The sequence below is a fragment of the Rhopilema esculentum genome, chromosome 7 (assembly GCF_057945365.1).
Source record: "Rhopilema esculentum isolate cy_ngs chromosome 7, ASM5794536v1, whole genome shotgun sequence".
Classification (NCBI taxonomy): Eukaryota; Metazoa; Cnidaria; class Scyphozoa; order Rhizostomeae; family Rhizostomatidae; genus Rhopilema; species Rhopilema esculentum.
The window spans coordinates 12,296,217-12,316,603 of record NC_142821.1 but is presented as its reverse complement, the minus strand read 5'-3'; the positions used below and the strand labels follow the sequence as shown (position 1 = coordinate 12,316,603).

Sequence of the window (20,387 nt, the reverse complement as noted above, 5' to 3'; positions counted from 1 at the left end):
TACATCTATTGGTTACCCTTCATCATAAGATATCACTGTGTACATAAGCATGAAAAAGAAGAAAGAAATATTGTACAAATAATGGTAGCTATTGGCTAGTGGATTCTTCATAACAATGCGAAAATCCGTTCCTAAAAAAGTGAATTGAATTTTTTTATCGATGATGTTGCCATATCATTTGCAACATATGGAACCTAAAACAATTGAGCAAATATTCATGCTTGTAACAAGGTATACGCCAAAGATTCCTGCCCAAAGAAAGACATGTATGTTTTTATGGTACACCAAATCAGATGACTAGAACCACTATAGATTTTCATAACAATCATTTTTCGATGAGCTTTACACATTTAACGAGCAAATTTTCATAGCAAGGACCGTTAATGGCCTTTGCTGAAATATATAGCTTTTTCGAATGTTTGGAACTACTATAAGCGGTCTTATTCCTGTATATCTTGCTCATTAAAAATGTCTAGCACTGCCTTTCATTTTAAAGCCAGATTTACACGGATAGATCTATCGCGCTCCATGTACCAAATCAAACTTTTGCTTCAATATGTAACGCCAAAAGTCAAATCTATAAACAGTCAAAAGTTTTTTAGAATCAACATTTCAGAACTTGTACAATTTTTAAAAATCAAAATGTCAAGAAATTTTCAGACACTTTTGTCAGACAAACTGACAAAGTTAAAAGAGTGTCGACTTTTGAAACAAAGAATTCGAAAATCTGACTATGGCATCGGTGATATGGTCGTATTTTTTTTAAGTAAGACTTTGCCGAATTCATTAAATGCGGCCGTGTAACTAGGACAAAAAGAGTCCGCTAAAGCCTACTTTATCGCCTCTTGTCTTAACATCAAAGTTCGCCTTGGTAGGATCGATCTTCCAAAATGCTCCTTTTTTAACTGATATACTGTGATAATATTTCCAGTTGCACCACGCACCTCTTCTCGTAAAATCACATGTATATTTTGCGGAAGTCATTGTTTCCAAAGGCGGCATTGCATTTTGGGCACTTGCGCTGTCGTGTATCGTACCGTGTTTTCAGGCATTCCATACAAAAGACATGAAAACATTTGGTGATCACAGCATCCTTCCGCCTCGTGTTACAACATGGACAGTTGAGCTTGGCCTAAAATCACAAATGTTGACGTTGCATAAAACGTGATCAAATGGAGACAAATATCAGTCAATCTGGCAAGCAACTGATAATTCAATACATCTTATCTAGCCTAATGACCCGATCATAGCGTTAAGAATGAAACTCTGAGTGTTAATCGAAAATCGTTTTGTTTCCCATAACAAAGCACGTAGAGCTCTGCCTACATGGCCTACATACAAGTATTCGTGTAAAACTATAAACTCCACAGCTATGAATAAATAAGTTTAAATGAGCAACGGATCATAATGAAGCTATTTTGCAACCAGTCATTCAATACTTATGTCCTTGATTAGAACTCGACTCAGAAAGAAACCGATTGGAATTTGTCATGTTGTTGTTGTTGTGGTGGTGATGGTTGAGAATTAAATTACGATGATGGTTGGATGAAAAGAGTTGTGTTTCGAGATGACTGATTTCTGCGTGCATATCTAACATGGCGACGAGGATGGGATTTGGAATTTTTTTATAGATAAAATTATTTTCCTAAGCTATTCCTTTACAACAGCATCAGACTTGGCAGTTAGCACATGTAGATCTACGGTGCATTTAGTAAATTTCAGTATAGACAAAGGCACCCCGGCTAATGGCATGTCAGCTCTCCGCTAGACTGGGAGGTGTATTCTTTTCGTTACTGCGATTCAAATGTTTTCTATACTAAGCATGCGGTATTTGATAAATTGGCTGACCAATTAGCTGACGAAAGGAAGATAAAAGCACTTTCACGCACACATTAGCAAGCCTAGTTTTCACCAGTAACTTTTAATGGGCTGAGTAGATAATACAACATACCTTGTACATTTTCACCTCCTCCACTAAGATCTCGTCAGAATAGCCTAGGTACTCAACCCTTTTCAGCTTTTCAACCTTTCTTTGCAGGCTTGCATTTTCTTCGAAAGCTCTACGACACTTGAACGATTCTTCCTCTAACCGTGTGTTCTTCTCTATCAATGCCTCTTTCGACTTAAATCAGAAATTAAACAAAATAAACCTACTTCATGAATGAAAGGAGAAAGAGTTAAATTAATATGCCTACCGAAAGACAAACAAATTTATTTATTCAATGAGAGACAATGTTTCTGGCTTCACGTATTAAGTCTATAATGCTAAATTGCACGAATACGTAATTCCTAAAGCCAAGACCACTTTGACATCTCTTCATTCAGTTCTTTAATGCAATTGGCTCATCCAGCTTTATATTACCTGTCTTGAAGAAAAGATTGGCTTATCCAAATTATTCACAGCTACTTGCAGCTGTTACTATGGTATAAGCCAAAGCAGCACAATGTTTATACACTAGACAGGACCGAATGACTACAGAAGCAATCTGTCATAGATTCTGCATCGCCTATCTAAGACTAGAACCCTTGTCAAATTCAAACAACGAAACAACAATGTCATTAATTAAAATATAGGCCTGTTCAATCAAACACTATAAATTCAACTAGGCGTTCCAAAAATCGAGTCTTATGTCTTTTCTGGCAGCTGAATAAATGACTTTTTGCTAAGCAAAGGGTTTCTCCGCGCAAAAGTTTCTCGACGCAAAGGCATTGGCCAATCGACCTATCATTGGTCTCCTATCTATCAATGGAGAGCAATCAATCATTAAAAAGAAGTCAAAGTTAGTTTTCCTTTTTCATCCGGACAGACTTCAAAAAGAACAGAAAAACCGTTTATGGCTCTAGTGCTCACATTGTTTCAAATTTAAAGCGCCCTTTCAATGGTTTTCGGGTCGTGTGCCTGCTATTTCTCCACTACTATGATCAAACAAAGTTATACATACCTCGCCGAGTTGTTTGTTCACACTGTCAAGCTTAAAGGTTAGTTCTGCAGCTTGCTGTGTGGTTTCCAGGGCTTTTCTTTTGTGCATCTCACCAGCCTGCACCCTTAGGCCTATCTCCTTCTCCATGCTCTGTACCGCTGATTGCAATGTCTTTTCCCTTTCTTCCAACCGTTTCAAGATTTCCTCAGCGCTCTGGTGCCGTGACGATACTGCATTAATCTGCTCTTGCAGGACCTCCTTTTCTTCTCTCAACAATTTCTGCACTTGGTTTGCTTTTATTCTCTAAACAACAAGAAGTGTACTTACGATAATCACCTAACGTCAGAACTTTTAGCCCGCATTCACTCTAAACAATTCCTAGATCCACCCTAAAACAAGACCCAAGAGCAGCCTGTCTCATGAAAAGGAGGTTTTTCTTTACTGCACATATCTAGCCTTATGACCTTTTGACATGAGCCATTTGGGCTACTGACCTTTTGACCTTTTTCTGCGAGATAACCTTTTAACCTTTGACATAGATGGAACTTGGCAAAACCTCTTGCATTAGTACAAAGAGGGTGATTGCCTCAGACATAGCATCAATACATCTTTGTTAGCTTTGAGTACACAGAAAATCATCTGATATGTTGAACGGGAAAAGGAATATTACCTCTGACATCAGTTTCAAATTGGAGTCGTCTTTTTCCCTCAGCTGCTGCATCAAGCGAATATTTTGTTCTTGCATTTCCTCGAATGCTTGCTGGGTAAACTCCATTTCCGCTAGAAGCGCTTCCTCCTCCTGCAAAGCACAAAATCCAAGAATTACAATAATCGGCTGCCTTAAAATTGTCTATGTATTCATCTTATCTCTGGCCCTGGCATGCGAACGTATTGGAGAGGGGGGAGTGGGCTTGTGAGTGATAATCCTTTAAAAGACCCAAGAACATGGCATTCTCATTGTCCAAAGCCTGCATTAAGTTTGGCCGTCAAACAAAATGGAACAAACCGAAGTATTTATTAGTAAAAATGTGTATTTTCTGTAGCTGTAAATTTGAAATTACGAGCATTTTAAGTGCACTAAGTACATAAGTTTGTAATGTTTGCTTAGAAATAAACTTTCAAAACAATCATCTTGTTTATTTATGCTTTTTTTCTGCCGTTGTTCGCATATTTTCAATTAGGCAGAATTTTCTGATTATACGCACGCATCTTAAAATTCCGTGCCCGAGAAGGCCGGACAAGTGAATAAATGCTGTAAGAAAGTTGCACGTTGTGCATTCACTAACTTGTATTTGTAAACCTGTCTCTATACAAAAACGAAACATTCAGTTTGCTTGCAGCGGCCATTATCAATGTGTCCTCCATTGCAACACAGCCTCGTACACACTTAGAATGGTCGTAGTCAATGATATAGAAGCGCCGAAGGCGCTAGATGTCTAACTGGGCATAATTGCCCATTGAGCTGGTGAGGCAAAATCACTCAAGCGGTAAAAGGGCAAAAAGACGATTCCGCATAAGGGCTCAGTACGGGACATTGCAAGTCTGACGAAGAAAAACCAAGATTATCGAAAATTAGCATAATTTTGAAAGGTTAGTTATACTTTGCTAGCTTGCCGTATTAATTTCAAAAGTTTTAAGCCATAAATTGTGTTGTTAAATAGGGTTTCAAGATTTTTAAAATATTTATTGCTGCGGCGCTCGCACGGTCCACTCTGGCCTAGGCAATGTTTACCTTTTCAGGTAGACGGTTTTCGAGTTTATTTGCAAAATACCAAATATAATTTCAAAATTGGGTTTATTTTGTATTTTATAAGTTGAAGGGTAGATGTAAGCAAGTACTCTTAGTCTTATATCATTATGACAACTTGTTAAATGAACACTCCCCTACTTCGGCAACCCCCTGCATATGACTTCTAGTAAAAATTTCAGATGTAATGAGTGAAAAATTTTATTATAAATATCCATTTCAAGTTTTTCCTATGACAAGACCTTCCCTCTAACATTCATCAGCAAATCAGACTTTTATTTACGGACATCAGGATGTTGTGGGAAGGGGGCGTGGCTGAACCAGGATTGAAGATGACCTCTTTTACCACGGTTCCTTAATGTTACGATAAAAAATTAACACAAGATTTTTGTATAGGCGCGACATTTTTGTAAATAAGCCCAAAAATAATCTTCCTAGAAATATAAATATTCTCTAAACCAGAGTGCCCTTATCAACGCCACGGTAAAAAAAAAATTTAAAAATCTCAAAACCCGTGTACAAATAAAAATTATGGCTTAAAACCTTCTAAATGCATACGGTAAGCTGACAAAATATATGTTACCTTCCTAAATTAAATAGATTTTCTAAAATTTTTGGTTTCGTTTGCCAGCTTCGGAATTTCCCATACTGAGCCCTTATACGGAATCGTCTTTTTGCCCTTTTACCGCATGAGTGATTTTGCCTCACTTGAGAACAATAGAGTTAGACATCTAGCGACTTCGTCGCTTATATATCATTGGTCGTAGTAACCAGCTACACATTACCTGTCATCACTTGTATTTCTTGAATTTAGGCCTAAGTTACAGCTGTAGTACCTGGGAATTGTTTGATAAACCTAGCATTGCCTTAAAGACAGGTAATATACTAGCTGGGTGAGCCAATCTTAAGATATTGAAGCTTTTGATCCAAAAAGAACTTCATCTTAACAATTCTATAGGACAACCGTAAGACAATCCCACACACGAGTTTTCATCAGGTCTGCGCCTGTAACGGAATAAGCGCTTGGAAAATCACCTGTTTTGTGTTAGCGAGCCTCTTCTGCAGCTGCGAAATAGTCTCGTCTGCATGCTTTAATCTACGATGGAGCTCGTCCTCGGACTTCTGGTTTTTTCTCTGCAATTCTCTGTTTAGCTGCTCAATCTTTTGATGTAGAGAAGATATTTCTTCTTTCAATTGCTTTTCGTTTTGTAACAGCTATAATACAAAAAATCGATTTGAAAACGCAAGCATTTAAATTACAAGAAAACACATCATATCAGATTTGTCTGTTTACATCGAACTTTGGGAGGGAGCTACAGGTTCCTTCTAAAAATCGACGAAAGGCAACTTCGAAGTCAATAAAACAACTTCAACTAATAGGAATAACAGAATCAATAATTGCTATTTTAAGTCCTTAATAAAAAACAATCCTCGAGATTTGCATAGCTTGTTTCTACCAGGTAGCTAAGCAAAATCCAATTAGCCAATCAGCGATCACATCCGGTTTGAGAGCCCATCTGGAGCAAATGGAGCAATGATCTGTTTATAGCTGCAATTACATGCGATGAATATTGATTCTCTGAAGTATTATACCTCAGACACTCCTCAGAGTATAAACGTCAGTTAATGAACGAAGAATTGCAGGAAATTTATAGCAGATGCCGATCGAAAGTAACGTTAGAGGAAGAACGACGCGTTTGGTTGGTTCCTCGTTTTGACCAATCAGCGATCGCTATCGCAACGTAAAGTTGAAGAATTGAAAAGAGAAAACAAAGTCATATTCTCAATCTAAACGAACTCTTTCAGCAATCTCAGGAAGGATGGTTATTCCAGAGAGCAGCATATCAAATATCTTATCTCTTTACCTCAGATACGTCTCTTGACTCTTTGGCAACTTCTTTATACATATCCAAGAGCAATTTCATCTCTTTCTGGCTTTCTTTAGCATGTCTGAAACCAAGAATGAAAATTTGACGTATTCTAATTCAATAAGGACCTTACAGGCCGCGAACAACCCAACGCAATTTCATCTGATACAATTAAAATATGTTTGAATCAGAGGTCAAAAGTCTCCCTGTCAGTCCTCCGTCATCAATGCAGTCAAAAAGAACAAATAACAGTTTGTTTATAATTGTTGTACATTTTCAGACTGCAAGGACGGGGGGGGGGGGGGAGACTCATCCAGCAGAAGACATACTACTCTTGATCCAGCAACTTGGCGTCGAATAACCCTACAACTTTTCGATTGACAAAATTTTTTATTCAATATATTCTTATATATAGATGACTATTGAAAACAAGACTTCAGCATGAGGCAACGCTGGCTCAGATATGACCTAACAAGCATAAAATACTTCCAAATCAAGTATTTTACGGTAATTTGGTCTTTGTTCTAAAAAATTCAAGGATTTAACTAGCCATATCACAGCCGATCGATATCAGATCTAACTGCAATTCGCACAATAAGAGGTATTTCATGGTGTTCTTTCAGGTCATGTGGTCAAAATCCAAAACTACTAAAAATAAGATGAATGGCATGGCATTTGTTTTGAACCAGACCTGCAGATGATTGTAAATGGACTCCAGGATACCGTACACTCTTATGCTTTCTGTGAAATCAACACACAAGTTCTCTTTACTGTTAAGTTTCATAAGCCTGAAGGGAACAACTGATAACACGAATACCCACTATTTCGAACGATTTTTCATTTCTATTTGTTTGCAAAAGCCATTCACCTTCTCATCTGCCCACTATCTCGAACAAATTTCGATTTCTCTAAGGAATCTTTGACGACAGTAGATGTCGATCGTAAATAAAAAGCCAACAAGCACAGGTTACACACCAAAGTAAAAACAATTGCGCTCACGCAAAGGAACATTACAGACAATGCTATTAACTCACTTTAGTTTTGTTTTCAACTCCTTCACTGTCTCGCTTTCATTAGCCTCACCCTTTAAAGGAGGCGACGGTGTTCTTTCCTTCTCCAACGCAGAGGCTTCATCTTGCCCACCTTTCTCCGTGTCTAGAACAGGCAGTGGCGGTGTACTCGTTCCATCCTTTGCATTTTCCGACCCCGATGCTTTCGCAGAAGCCTGTTGTTGGTTCTTCTCTCGCTCTTGTATTTCTTTTATCTTCACTTCCAGCTAAAGTTAAAAAAATTTTAATCATTATCCACAAAGAAGCTCCTGAAGCTGTCTCCAAAAAGCAAAATTTTGACACAGCTGCAAGATTTGTTTAAAGTGCAAAATAAATCTAAGATCTTTTGTGCGCACCCTTCCCCACAATTATTTTAATTTAATAAAGTAGTTTAATTAATTTAATCTGTGTTTTCAATTTCCATCAAAACTTTATGGGAATGAAGGGTAACATACAATAGCACAACCCGTCAGTACTCCATTCAAAGTAAAGGCGTACGCATTCTAGCACCAGTTAAAACAAAATAAATAAGCAGAGATGCATGGAACATATAACTTGATTCATCACAGACGAAGTGGTAAACAAGTTTGTTTTTTGCATAAAACTGCCAACATGCAGGCAACAATAACAAAGAATGCCTTGTCAACGTGAAAATTTCATGAAGGTGTCTGCTTTATCAAGAACCTTCAGATAAGCCTAAGCAGTGGCGGACACTTGGAGGGGGGGGGGTGAGGGGGGGCGACTGCCCCCCAATACTTTAGAGGACAATGGTATATTGTTCTAAAACAATGGGAAATGTGACGTCATCTTATTAAAACAATAGGCTTGCCCCCCCCAATATTTGATCAAGTGTCCGCCTCTGTGCCTAAGCCTAAAAAAGGTTCTTATATACAATGAGCTTAAACAAAGGAAGAAACCCTGAAGGTTCTGTAACTCCTAGGCTCTTCTTGGCGGGGATTATCTGTTTAAAAAATAAATAGCAGAAATGAGACATCGCAAGCATCACCTCATGCGCCCTACTCTGTGCCTCGGAGAGCTTTCGCTTGTACCTCATCACTTCGCCTTTCAACTGTTGATTGTGGTTCTAAAACAAGTAGAAGCCACATTGTAACATTGCATTGAAAATAAAACAGAATTTGCAATGCAAACAGAGAGAAGAAACAGACCAAAAAAGTAGAGAAAAAATATTTTCAAAGTGTTAAAACTAGGGAATTACAAAAAGACCATCAAAGATGCCACTTGACCACCAGCGGTTGACAGAGAAAACATGTGAACAGTTTCCGCCTTTCGGCGAATTGGCGAAATTCTAGACCAGCGGCTTCACGATTTCACGTGAGCAATTTTCAATTCCTTTCATGTGCACGTGCTCTGATCAATTTGGCCTAAGTTATTTTTGGATTCGCTGTACTTATGCATATCAAATGCCTTTAACTTCAATTTAATTAGAGGTTCCTTTCATCTTAATTAAATATCGTCCTTAGAGTAAACTTAATTTCTATTCAAGTTTATTGATAGGGCATAGGTGAGTCAGAAATACGACATAAGCATGGGAGATGAGCCTGATAAAAGGAAAATTGTTCCGTGCAAAAAGCATTATGAGGTAAGGAGCTTGGTTCCGTTAGTGGTGGCCTTTAAATCACCTGCTCCCCTAAGTTTTGTAGGCAGGTAGCAAACACTGTTTTAATAAACCTAAGATTGAGTTTCTTCTTGAATTTTGGGCTAATGAGAGTCAAGTGTGCGGTTTAAGTAAAATTAGACAGACCATGTTTTCATGTTTTTACTTTTCTGAGCACAAAGTAATCAGTAACAAATATCAAGCTAAGATGGATACCTGCAGACTGTTGATAAGATGTCTCATTTCTTTAGCCATTGGTCCGATCTGCTCGTGAGCTTTCATGTTGTGTTCATACTCGACCCTCAGCAACTCAAGCTCTCTCTTTGACTCAAGCAGCAGTTTTTCTAATTGTGAAACCTCGTATCGAACCTTCTTGCGATTTGCTTGAGCCTCGGCCTACAAAAGATGACTCACTTTCATGTGTGATTTGTGTGTGAGGATCGTTCAGTAGTTAGACTGGCGGGCTACAGATCAAACGGTAGAAGGCTTAAGTCCTTGGGATGACAAAACATATACTCCTTCGTTATTGTTTATAATCGCTGTTTGTTTGGCTAATACAATAAACCAAATAAAAACACGCAAATACAAACTCCTGCACGGATAATAACAAAATGATCCCATTTGCAGTGGCAAAACAAATTTTTACCTAACATGAACTGGAAGACCCACAGAAATTATCAATTGGAATAACGGGGAGTATTTGCTGTGTAGTTTGATATAGGCTGTCTTGTTGCAACAAAACTATTAGCAAAAAAATGTTAAATAAAATATTTTATATATTCGCAGACGATTAAAGTTAAATATTACAACATATTCCGCTTTTCATAGCGGTTTTGTAACCAACGGGTCATTTTGGTTCAAACTTTATATGAAATATAATTCCACATTTTGCATTTGTTTAAATCTCACCTCAATTTGCTCCATTTGCATTAAATGCTGGGTTCTATTTGCAATTATTATCTTCTTTGCTTCCTCAGCTTGGTTTCGAATCTAGAAAATATCATATTCTGGTTAAGATCTAGCCATAAATAGTGCCACACAACATGATAGCAGAATGCGATAAATATGATTGGGCTAGACACTAGCAGGACAGTGAGTGCCGAAGTGAAAACGTTTATTTGACAAAGCTTTCTTTGCGTGAGATAGGTATTTCCAAATACACTTTGCGATGCTCATCCTGAATTTAATAAATGATTCCAAGAGACATTTTTGGCTCGCTATATATGAAATAGCTATGACATTACATAAAATTATTTATTAGATATATACTTGCGCAGAAATATTCTAGAAGGATAAAGTAAGAGGTCAAAATAAAAACTCGAGACCTGACTTGTTGAAATAAGGGTGAGTCATCACTTAACACCAATGTGAAATGCTGAAGCGTTTAAATGGGGGAATTAAAGAAGAAAGTTCAATGTTACGCATATTCGGAAAGTGAGATGCTAATCATTTCAAAAGGGCGAACACGTTGAATGTGTAGGATTAATCTGTGGGATTACTCACGTGCTGAGCCTCAGCAAAGAGAAGAGTGAACTGGTTTTGCAGTGTCTTGTACAGCGCAGAGTTCAAAACACCTTCATCAGAAACATCAAGCGTCTAAAAGAAAGAAATTCTTCTGTTAAGAAGTATTCCCTGCTACTTTTACTTTAATGACGGGGAGTGAAGTACCGAATTAGCTTTCAAGTCATTTAGTGTTACCTTGCCACGATTTTATCCAATTATCTGCGATTAACTGCGGTTTATGTAAAGGTGGTAGTGAGGATTATCCAAGATAAAAAATCTTAGCACATTAAATACACATTCCCGGGTACCTCCTTACATTGACCAATTCTAAACCAAACACAAACAAATTCGCTTACAGCAGCTAACACGAGCATAAATTAAAAGATGGTGTTGAATGGAAGGTTTGCAATACTTGCCAGTTTTACTCCCGTAAACTTCAGGGGTGGGGTGGGGTGGGGTGGTGGTTAATGTTTGCAAATTAATCGAATAACAGATAAAGAGATCAATGCATACATATAAGTATTGATACTAAAGAATTGTTCATATACTTTGTTAGAGGCATTTTTAAAAAGCCTTGTACCCCTCACACACCCAGCAAAAAAGACAACAGCCAAACAAGGAAGTCTCAGTCTTCCGCCCCAACTTACCTCGAGTTTGAGTTTCTCGCATTCTGTGGTAATGGCTGTATGACTCGTCTGAAGGGACTCAAGCTCCTCAAGTCTGCTTTTTGCCAATGCTCTCTGCTCCTCAAGCTCGTGTTTGATGTCATCCAACTGAAATAACGCATATTCTCATTGAAAATGGTGTGGGAACTGCAGAGTCGTCATGGGCAGGTCTAATAAAGCTTACAACGTTACGATGATAGGACGTTTCTATGTTAAATAAGCCTTTCGAAAGACGAAATCTCCTGATGGCAGGAAAAAGCAGAACTTTGTGTACCATACCGAAGTATATTTACATGTGACACTACTCAGACTACAAAACATGAGCTACCTTCGGCTCACATTCTGCTCACCTCCTGCTCACCCTCTGCTCATTACCGGGTGGGTCACAAGAAAAGCTTCGTCTAGATAGGCCATTGTCTCCTGGAAAAATTTACGCTTAAGCACGATACACCGGACGATAAAAGTAGAGAGTACCGGCTGCGCGAAAGTTGCGCGGAATATTCCGCCTAATGGACTACCGGCTGAACGCTGTTCTTTGCTTCAGAGTGATAACCTCATATCTACGTACCGTGAAGCCTCGAATTGCCCCTCGCCTCGAAAAAGCCCCCCCCCCCTCGAATAAGCCCCCATCCAAAAATATCAAAAATAAATAAGTCCCCAGGGGGCTGATTCGAGGATTTACGGTATATACTAAATATTTTTTCTGTTTTCGATGCAACAGTTTTTTCCAGTTAGCTGTACTTCAAAGAACTTTTTAACACAAATCATAGGAATTCTAATGCAAACCTGAGGATTTGACGCCACCGCACCGCCTGCAACAGCACCGCCAGCAGCACCACCGCCACTGGATTTCGCAGTTGGCGTGGATGGAACCGAGGCTTGGCCTCCTTTTGCGGTTGTCATTTCGTTTATTCTCTTGATCAACTTCTCGACTTGGTGTTGAGACTTCTGCAGGTCATATTGCATGTCTTGAAATTTGGTGTTGAGATCGCTCATCTCTCTTTGTGATGTCGAATACCGGTCATGGATGTCCGAGAACTAGAAAGAAATCGGAACATCAGTAAGTATCGCGGTAAAAAACACGCAGGTTTCTGAAGTTTGAAGCAACGATTTTCTTGATCTAAACATTTGGTTACATAAATAACATTTATCTTGACATTGAAATGATTGACCTTAGCTGTACAGAGAACCTCGTTGCAATGACGTCATGGAGAAGTCTGGAGCCCTTAAAAATAAATTTGCTCAAAGGGCAATTCCTTGCAAAAATATTCAAAACTAAGGCAAAAAATAACGCGTTCCGCAGCACATTATCCTACAAAAATATTCTGGGAAAAAACTTCAAAATGTCATGCTTTTCGTATTTTAGTTGGGGCTTACTATATTTGTCATCAAAATCTTAAAAATAAACTATTGCATATATAGACGTTACTGTTTGATCGGACTGTATATAAGTGCTCTATACTGTACAATCAGAGATGTAGATAAAGAAATATGTGCAGCCATAACGGAGAGACACGTTCCACTAAGAAGTATTTCGGTGTTGTATGAGCATATTAATGGAAGGGTAACAATTGAGCATAACTTCAAGGGTAACCAATTTCAGTAGCAGCCCCCACTCCTCTTACGAACAATTGTTTATTTACATAATTTCCTGGGCTTAATTTCTACATAACTGATTCCAGAAACACTATTATTATAGTAACCTTAAGAGCCAACAAATTTTTACAATACTTTAAAATGCGATGCAAATACTCAAACAGCTGAGAGAATGACCAAGAAAATGATATTGTCATTAACACATAGAACTGTGAATCAAAATTTGACATTTACCTCTGATGACATGTTATTGTATCGGTCATGAAGCGAAGTGACAAGATTATGCAGACGTTCATTCTCAGTCTTGAGCTCGGCATTTTCCTGCTTTATCGCGAGTTCAATTGATGCAATTGCAAATCCAGCTAAAAGCCAAATCAAATTGAAGCAGCGATTAAAGATGGTACTAAACAAGCGATTAGAGAAATGACTGGGAAAGAGATTACAGAAGCGATAAACGAAGCGATAAACGAAGCGATAAAAGAGGCGATAAAAGAGGCGATAAAAGAGGCGATAAAAAACGATTAGTGAATCAACTAATGAAAAGGCTACAAATGCGATTAGTGAAGCGAAGATTTCAGCAGTTCGCCATTTTCCAAGATATTTGGCGCCAGACCTTAGACCATTACCACTACTAAAAGTTTATTTCAATTTTTTAATCGCCGGAAATGGCAAATTGGGAGATCTGCGATGAGCGCAGACAGTATACGATGGTCTCTAATCGTCAAAGATTATGCACCGATAGCAGACAAATCGCAACCAATAAACATCAGGCTTAACTAACATTAACAAATAACAACAAACGGTGAAAAACATAACATTTTTTGAGAGATATTTGCAATTTACTTTCTGGACGAATATTTCCAATATCAAAGTATTTTTTAACAGAAAAGTATTTTCAAACACATTATCTCACACAAATGCAAAATGACAAAATTCTACCAACCTTCATCGGCTTCCTTCTTCAAGCTCTCCTTTTCTTCTTTCCTTTCCTCTTCTGTTTTCCCCTCCACTTTAATTTCCATCTTTACATCAGCATTGGCTGTTTTTTCATCCTTCTCTGCCTTGGGTTTCTTTGCTCCCAAGCCTGACCACTCTTCCAGCATCTTCCCTATATCCTTACCCCTTGTAATCCGCTTATCTATGAACTGTATCAGCTGAGATATAATGCCATTTGAGAAGGTGACTCGCTTGCCGATTTCTTCTTCTATACCTTTTGTCGTTCTGTTATGAAGTCGATCAAGGAATGTGATAGTTGTATCACTCATAGCTGAAATGAAATATAAATCAAGATCTAATACCAATATTTTTCAAGGAGACTTTCCAGCGTCGTTTCAAAAAGTTATTTGCTTCCATTTACCTGATTACAATCTCTTTCCAAGCGACAATCAAAGCAAGCATTCACGCCTTTCTATCACTAGAATTATAACAAATTTGTAGCCTTTAAGAGAAATCGAGCCCTGGTTTTTTTCAAAAGTTGAGACACACTTGTCTAAAATAGATGGCCTTTCTAGACCTTATAAAGAAAAGGTAATGAAACGTAAGGTCTAATGGAGACGAAACCTTCCACCAGTCAGTTCACTCAAAGAAGAAGAGAGACACAATATAGCCATAAATCTCCTTGCATGCCTCAATACACTGGACAGTCAACATTGCGCTATGAAAGAGAAAAACGAGGAGGGTTCTTGGCACTATGGAAACTTGTATGTAACTGGTACTTCCTATGTAGTTCAGATTTGCAGAACAAATATATTTTCGAGTCGTTAGTATCACCAAAAGTACCAGAAAACAATGGCACACTGGTACAATCGCCAACTCTCCCTGAGACGACCTGCTGACTGGGTCTCGCCAACATGGTTGTTAGGCCAACAATATTGGTAATTTTGGTTCAATACGCACAATAATATTACAGACGGAGATAAAAAACAAAAAATCCGCCGAAAATCTTCACTTACGACAATTATTCTCCTCTTCTCCACAATCACTAAATCTTTCAAGCATGATTAAAACATCCTTGTCCAGCTGCGGAGAAGAAACACAACAATAAAACTATGTTTCAACCATAATCATTTCCAGGCTACTGATTAATATATCTTGGCAAATCGATTTCATATACTACCAACCTGATACAAAGTTAAAGGCCTAAATATATATGAGCCTTCTATGCTCAATTGCACTGTTTTGAGCCTTTGTCTGCAGCATTGTGAGCTACATTAGAATCGATATATTCTGCTCAAACAAACACTAAACTGATAAAATGAAGCTACTAATGTTGTCTATATTAGTTTTTATACTCTTTAGGACACTACTGATATTTCTTGTACAATATGTTTCTACATTCTTAAGAAAAATGTCGTAAATGGGGCCCCTGGTTTCACATTCAACCAATTCTATGCAAAAACTTCAAAGTTCTATCTGATTTGCTTTTAAAAAAGAAGTACATTAAAAATAAAAATACTCTAAAATGTATACTTTTCTTAAAGAATTTTAAAAGCAAAAATACAGAAATGCCAAGTCTATGCATTGTTGACAAGAAAGACAATTTTACCTGATTCCAGGCAACATTTAGTGTTGATATGATAGCTTGATCATTGGCTCTGAGTCTGTCAAGTTCCTGAACTTTTGCATTCTGCTCTTCAAGCAAGACATTTTTCTCCTCAAGCTTTGCATACAACTTTGAATTTTGGAACTTTAAGACTTTGATATCAAGCTCTTCCTAGAAGGGAAAAAAACAGAACACCAAGCCTTGAATTCAGGGGCACACACGTGGTCAAAAATTAGGTGGGCAAGCCTATTGTTTTGATACAATGATGTCACATTTCCCAATTGTTTTAGAACAAAAGACCATTATTTTCCAAAATATTGTGGGGACAACTGACCCCCTTCCCCCATGGTCTCCACCACTTGTTTAAATGGATACATATTGTTATGTATCCTGTAACATAAGGAAACAAACACTCATAATACTGCCTACATATATCTTAGCAATTGCGATATGAATTGTAATATGACAATTTGCAAAAGAAACAGTTGGAGATTGTTTTTAGGGGACTTTTTAGCCATAAAAGATTCAAGCAGATGGAGAAGAAGACTTCATAAAGCAATGGCTCAAATTATTTTCTTTTGCAGCATTCACTTTAGATTAGTATGGACATAAAAAGTAGCTATCTGAATCTATTTGTGTTTCTATTGAATTGTCAGAATACATTTCTTGTTAACAATGGAAGTCTGAGTTCACTTCTTATCAACTTTTTTCCTCTTTGCTGACATTCATTTACAAACCAATTCCAGGGCCCTCATTGATAACAGCACATTTGCTGCTGAAAAGGTAGCCCTGTATATAGAAATATTTTATTACTCAACATAAATGTAAACATTTCTGAAACTTTCATAAATAGGCCTTTTTTCAATGATTCCTCTACTCTTTGGTGGCATCTGATGTGAGATTTAGATCTCCATTTAACCAAAACAAAAAACAAACATAAACAGTCTTATAAATGGGAATTGATCGTTTAATTCAAGTTAATACCTGCAGGGAAAGTGCGCAGATTTTTCTAGAGTCAGGTCATCCCACACGTATATTCTTAGTAGGTCGTCAATATCAAATTACCACAGCTATTTGCAATTACCTTGTGGAGTTTTTTGAAGGCTTTGCTCTAGCATATTTGTTTTAGCACAGTTATGCAGCACGAGTCATGCTATGTTTGATGCGTTTTCCCCTCCCATCCCTGTCCTCTTGTACTCATTTCTCCTTCTGCCTATATCCCGTTACATACTTCCTCCTGCCTTCTCTTGCCTCACTTTTTCTCACACAAACATTTGATTGTGTGACAGGTGTATCAGTCTGATTGGTGGGGTAAAAGACTGAAGCAAAAACTAATGCACCAAAAGCTCAAGATGTTTTTCCTGAGAGTAGGGTTTTGTTTATCATAACTAAGGGATGCGCATATGAATAAATCAAGGATAAATCAGGCAAGAAAACAAAGAAAGTGCCAAAGAATAATCATTTATGCTTCTTGGATCAGTAACTTCAATTTATACAGCAATAAAGATAAAAAACACAAACCTCAGTCGCAACAGGTCCAATGTTTACAGATGGGATTGCAACAAAAGGTTTCTTAGATGGGGGCTCATCTTTAGCTGAAGTGGCCTGGCTGGATGAGGCTGATCTCTTCCCAGACATGACTTCAGAACTGCTTAGTGCATTGATATAAACTATGAAATAAACAAACAAAACTAGCAACAAAAACACATACCAACAAAACAGCCAAAGGCCCAATATGGTAAAAAGGGTTGGCATGTAGTTATAAAGCCATGCTGTTTAACAAACTCAATCATTGGAATGTTCTGGAAAAACTGTTGAATGATGAAGCTCCTTTCCATTGATTTGTGTTCTTTATATATCAACTTAAATACCTCACATCAATGGTTAGGCATTGTCCCACAAATTATTGCCCAGGCCCATGGCACAAGACATATTAAATCAAGCCAGTTTTTGGAAACAACTACTACAGATTACTAACTATAAATTATATCTGCAACCCTGTCTTGATCTTGAAACAGTACATCAAACTTAAAGATAGAAGCTGCTTATGTTGTGGTTGTTGTGTTGTTTTTTTGTGATTGGCATGCAGTTGCATGTCATTCATGTGATTGGTTGTAGTTAATAGTATCCTACTGTTTAGTTGAATTTAACATGCATGCATATTTGGGAAGGAGAATTTTTTGTTAAGAGGTATTCAGCAGAGGTGGAAAAAGTATCGGAACCTGGGAACATAGTTCCCAGAAATTTTTCTAGATAAAAATGTAGCAGAAAGTTTCACAGAAAATTTTTGAAGTGTTAGAGAAAATGTAAAAATCTGGTGACAAATGTTAAGTCAAATTAACAGAAAGTATTATTTTCAACTCGCCTGTGAGCAGCTAAATTTGAGCTGCCAAAGGACTGTGGGAATTAGTCTCTTTTCATTGGAAAGAAATTCTTGGTGCATATTATTTACATTCGCCATCTCACAGAAATCTTAGCCACTCACGATCAGAATTTTTTTAGCAGCTGAGCTTTCAAGACAAACCATGATTAAAACTGAGAATAATATAGAGACTGGAATCTACTTTTACAGAAAACATTTCTGACACCATGGTGTGAGCAGCATTGATCATAAGTTAATATGCTTAGTTAAATTAATTTGTTGCATGCTAGGACTCCATTTCAACCACATGTTGCTTCTCACTTGTCAAAAGATTAGGCAAAGCCTTCTCCATAAATTGCACCATACAATTCAAATGATTTTGCCTTAACTCTTCTGAAACTATGTTTGGAGATTTTTGCATGGATTTTCCTTTTGATTTTCCATCATGATGATTGATTGAATGAATCAATTTCTAGTTAAAGTTGATTTCTTTCTTATGTGGATTTATGCATTAAATAAAGGCATATCTAATATGTTGAGAATGACAGTTTTGGAACAATAGTCAAGATCTCCGATGTTAAATGACACTGATTATGTTAAGAAGTTGATTGCCTGATAATTTTATGCATTCGATTTAACCTTCTATAGAAATACTTCGAGAGAAAAAAAACAAATTAAGCATCAAAATAAAAACAGATTGAACATTCAAATGAGAAGTATCATACTTCTTAAAACTAAGTTTGCCCTCTTTTATACATCAACCAAGTATAGAGATATAGGCACAAACAGAAAGTTTATTTGCCTACCCCCTAAATCTTGCAGAAAGTTTTGAGCCAGATTCTTAGGTTCCCAGAAAGAAGAAAATTTTTTCCACCTCTGGTATTCAGGAAGCGTTTTAAAGAGGATTTCAAGAAGGTTTTAATAGTATTTAAGTAATAGTTCTAAATAGTTTCGTATTCATTAAGTATTGTCATCAAGTATTGCTGAATTGATTTTGTATATATCTGATTGAAACAATGGCGTCTCTGATTGAATCCAGCCTACCATAGCTGACACACAAACAAACTTAATAAAAACATAACATTTATCCTATATTAGGAACCAAACTGCATATTATCTTGGCATCATCTTATAAGTATAGCAAGTTTTGTTTCTAACCATAACTACCTGGTCCAAAGTTGAGTTAGGACTTCAATGAGGTTAGGACTTAGGTATCAAAGGGTAATGAAAACAACACTTTTGGTTCAAAATTATTTGATTCACATTTCTTCTTTACTTTCCCATCTCTTCAAGATCATAATTCCAATAAATCTTCGACATTACATCCAAAACTTGCATCGTTACTTTACATTTTTTTATTGCGTTTTTAAAGCGATATTGTTTGTTTATGTTATAAGTAAAAGAATTCTTCTTAAGTGGGGGTTAGCTTTTTGTCATTTAAAGAGTATAACTTTTGTTCAAGGAACTGTTTTGTGTACTGTACAATAATTCTTTACTTTCCTAATTCTTTTGTCCAATTTCTTCAATGATTTAAGTTTAAAGTCATTAAAAAGCAACAACTTTATATCAGATGCTTTTTCTAGGTGCTCACTTTTTTAAAGGACAAAGCAAACAGGACGGCGGCCTAATCAAGACGAGACGTGCCTCTGCTCTTTTAACTTTCCGTAGTTTCGTTAAAGAACCAATACAGTCAACTCAATAGTAGTTTAAACAGTTCAATGGTAAAAGATCGTGCTTATTTAAAATAAATATACTCACTCTTTCCTTCAACTCGTGCAGTTCTTTTCCATTATGTTTCTTTCATTCCACAGATGTCCTAAGTAGAATTCCAAATTCGATCGAGGCTCTCTCCTCCACAGCAGCGGAGGTTTAGCAGGAGCAACCACCGCTGATATGATCTAAATGAAAAGCCTCACCTTTTCCTACGGTAAATGCCCGGCAGCGCAATAGTGGGGATGAGGGGCACGTCCTTACCAATGCTTGGCAGGGTGGATTTTTATTACGTCTACATTCGATGAAAAATTGTTAGTTGAGCGCTGAAATAGTGGCATGGGGATTTGACTTTACGATTTGAAACTGCCTCAACATAGATAAAAGTTGGCGATGGGCGTTCCTTGTTAGCAAAATTGGTGTCTCTAGTTAGTGAACGGGCGTGGCTTGATATTCTTGATTTGTCCCGTACAGCTCCTGCTCCTTGCCAGTTTTACGTTGTTGCTTTTTGTTGTCAAACTGGCAATGTTTTTAATCCAAGTTAATCAAATAAATATTTGAATCTTGGACTGGAAGAGGCAAGATGAACAAAGAAATAAGTGGCCAATAAGCGTTAAACCAAGGATTTCAACTTGGAAGAGTTCCATTTAATACCAGCAGAAGAGTGAACTTCCAGAGTTCTTTAAGTTTAGGCCTTTCGCCTAGTATCATAGCTAGCTAGCAGTTGCACTTATCATATTTAGCTTTCCAGATATTTTTCTTTTTTGCTGGGAATTTAGAAACTTTTTGCGGTGTCCCAGAACTACGAA

The 20,387-nt window shown here is 37.3% G+C and overlaps 1 protein-coding gene across 1 annotated transcript; it reads right to left on the bottom strand.

The window, feature by feature from the left end:
* Positions 1-19,739, bottom strand: LOC135683357 (E3 ubiquitin-protein ligase BRE1A). Its single transcript, XM_065198590.2, has 19 exons — positions 19,627-19,739; positions 17,028-17,176; positions 15,510-15,677; positions 14,917-14,983; positions 13,908-14,231; positions 13,199-13,326; positions 12,155-12,406; positions 11,351-11,476; positions 10,704-10,796; positions 10,110-10,190; positions 9,417-9,596; positions 8,592-8,669; positions 7,571-7,812; positions 6,534-6,618; positions 5,704-5,883; positions 3,592-3,720; positions 2,943-3,224; positions 1,952-2,122; positions 1-1,132 (listed from the first exon to the last, which is right to left on the bottom strand). Exons 2-19 carry the CDS (start codon positions 17,142-17,144, stop codon positions 959-961), a joined length of 2,877 nt encoding a protein of 958 aa, XP_065054662.2. The 5' UTR covers positions 17,145-17,176; positions 19,627-19,739; the 3' UTR covers positions 1-958.
* Between the last annotated feature and the right edge of the window lie 648 nt (positions 19,740-20,387).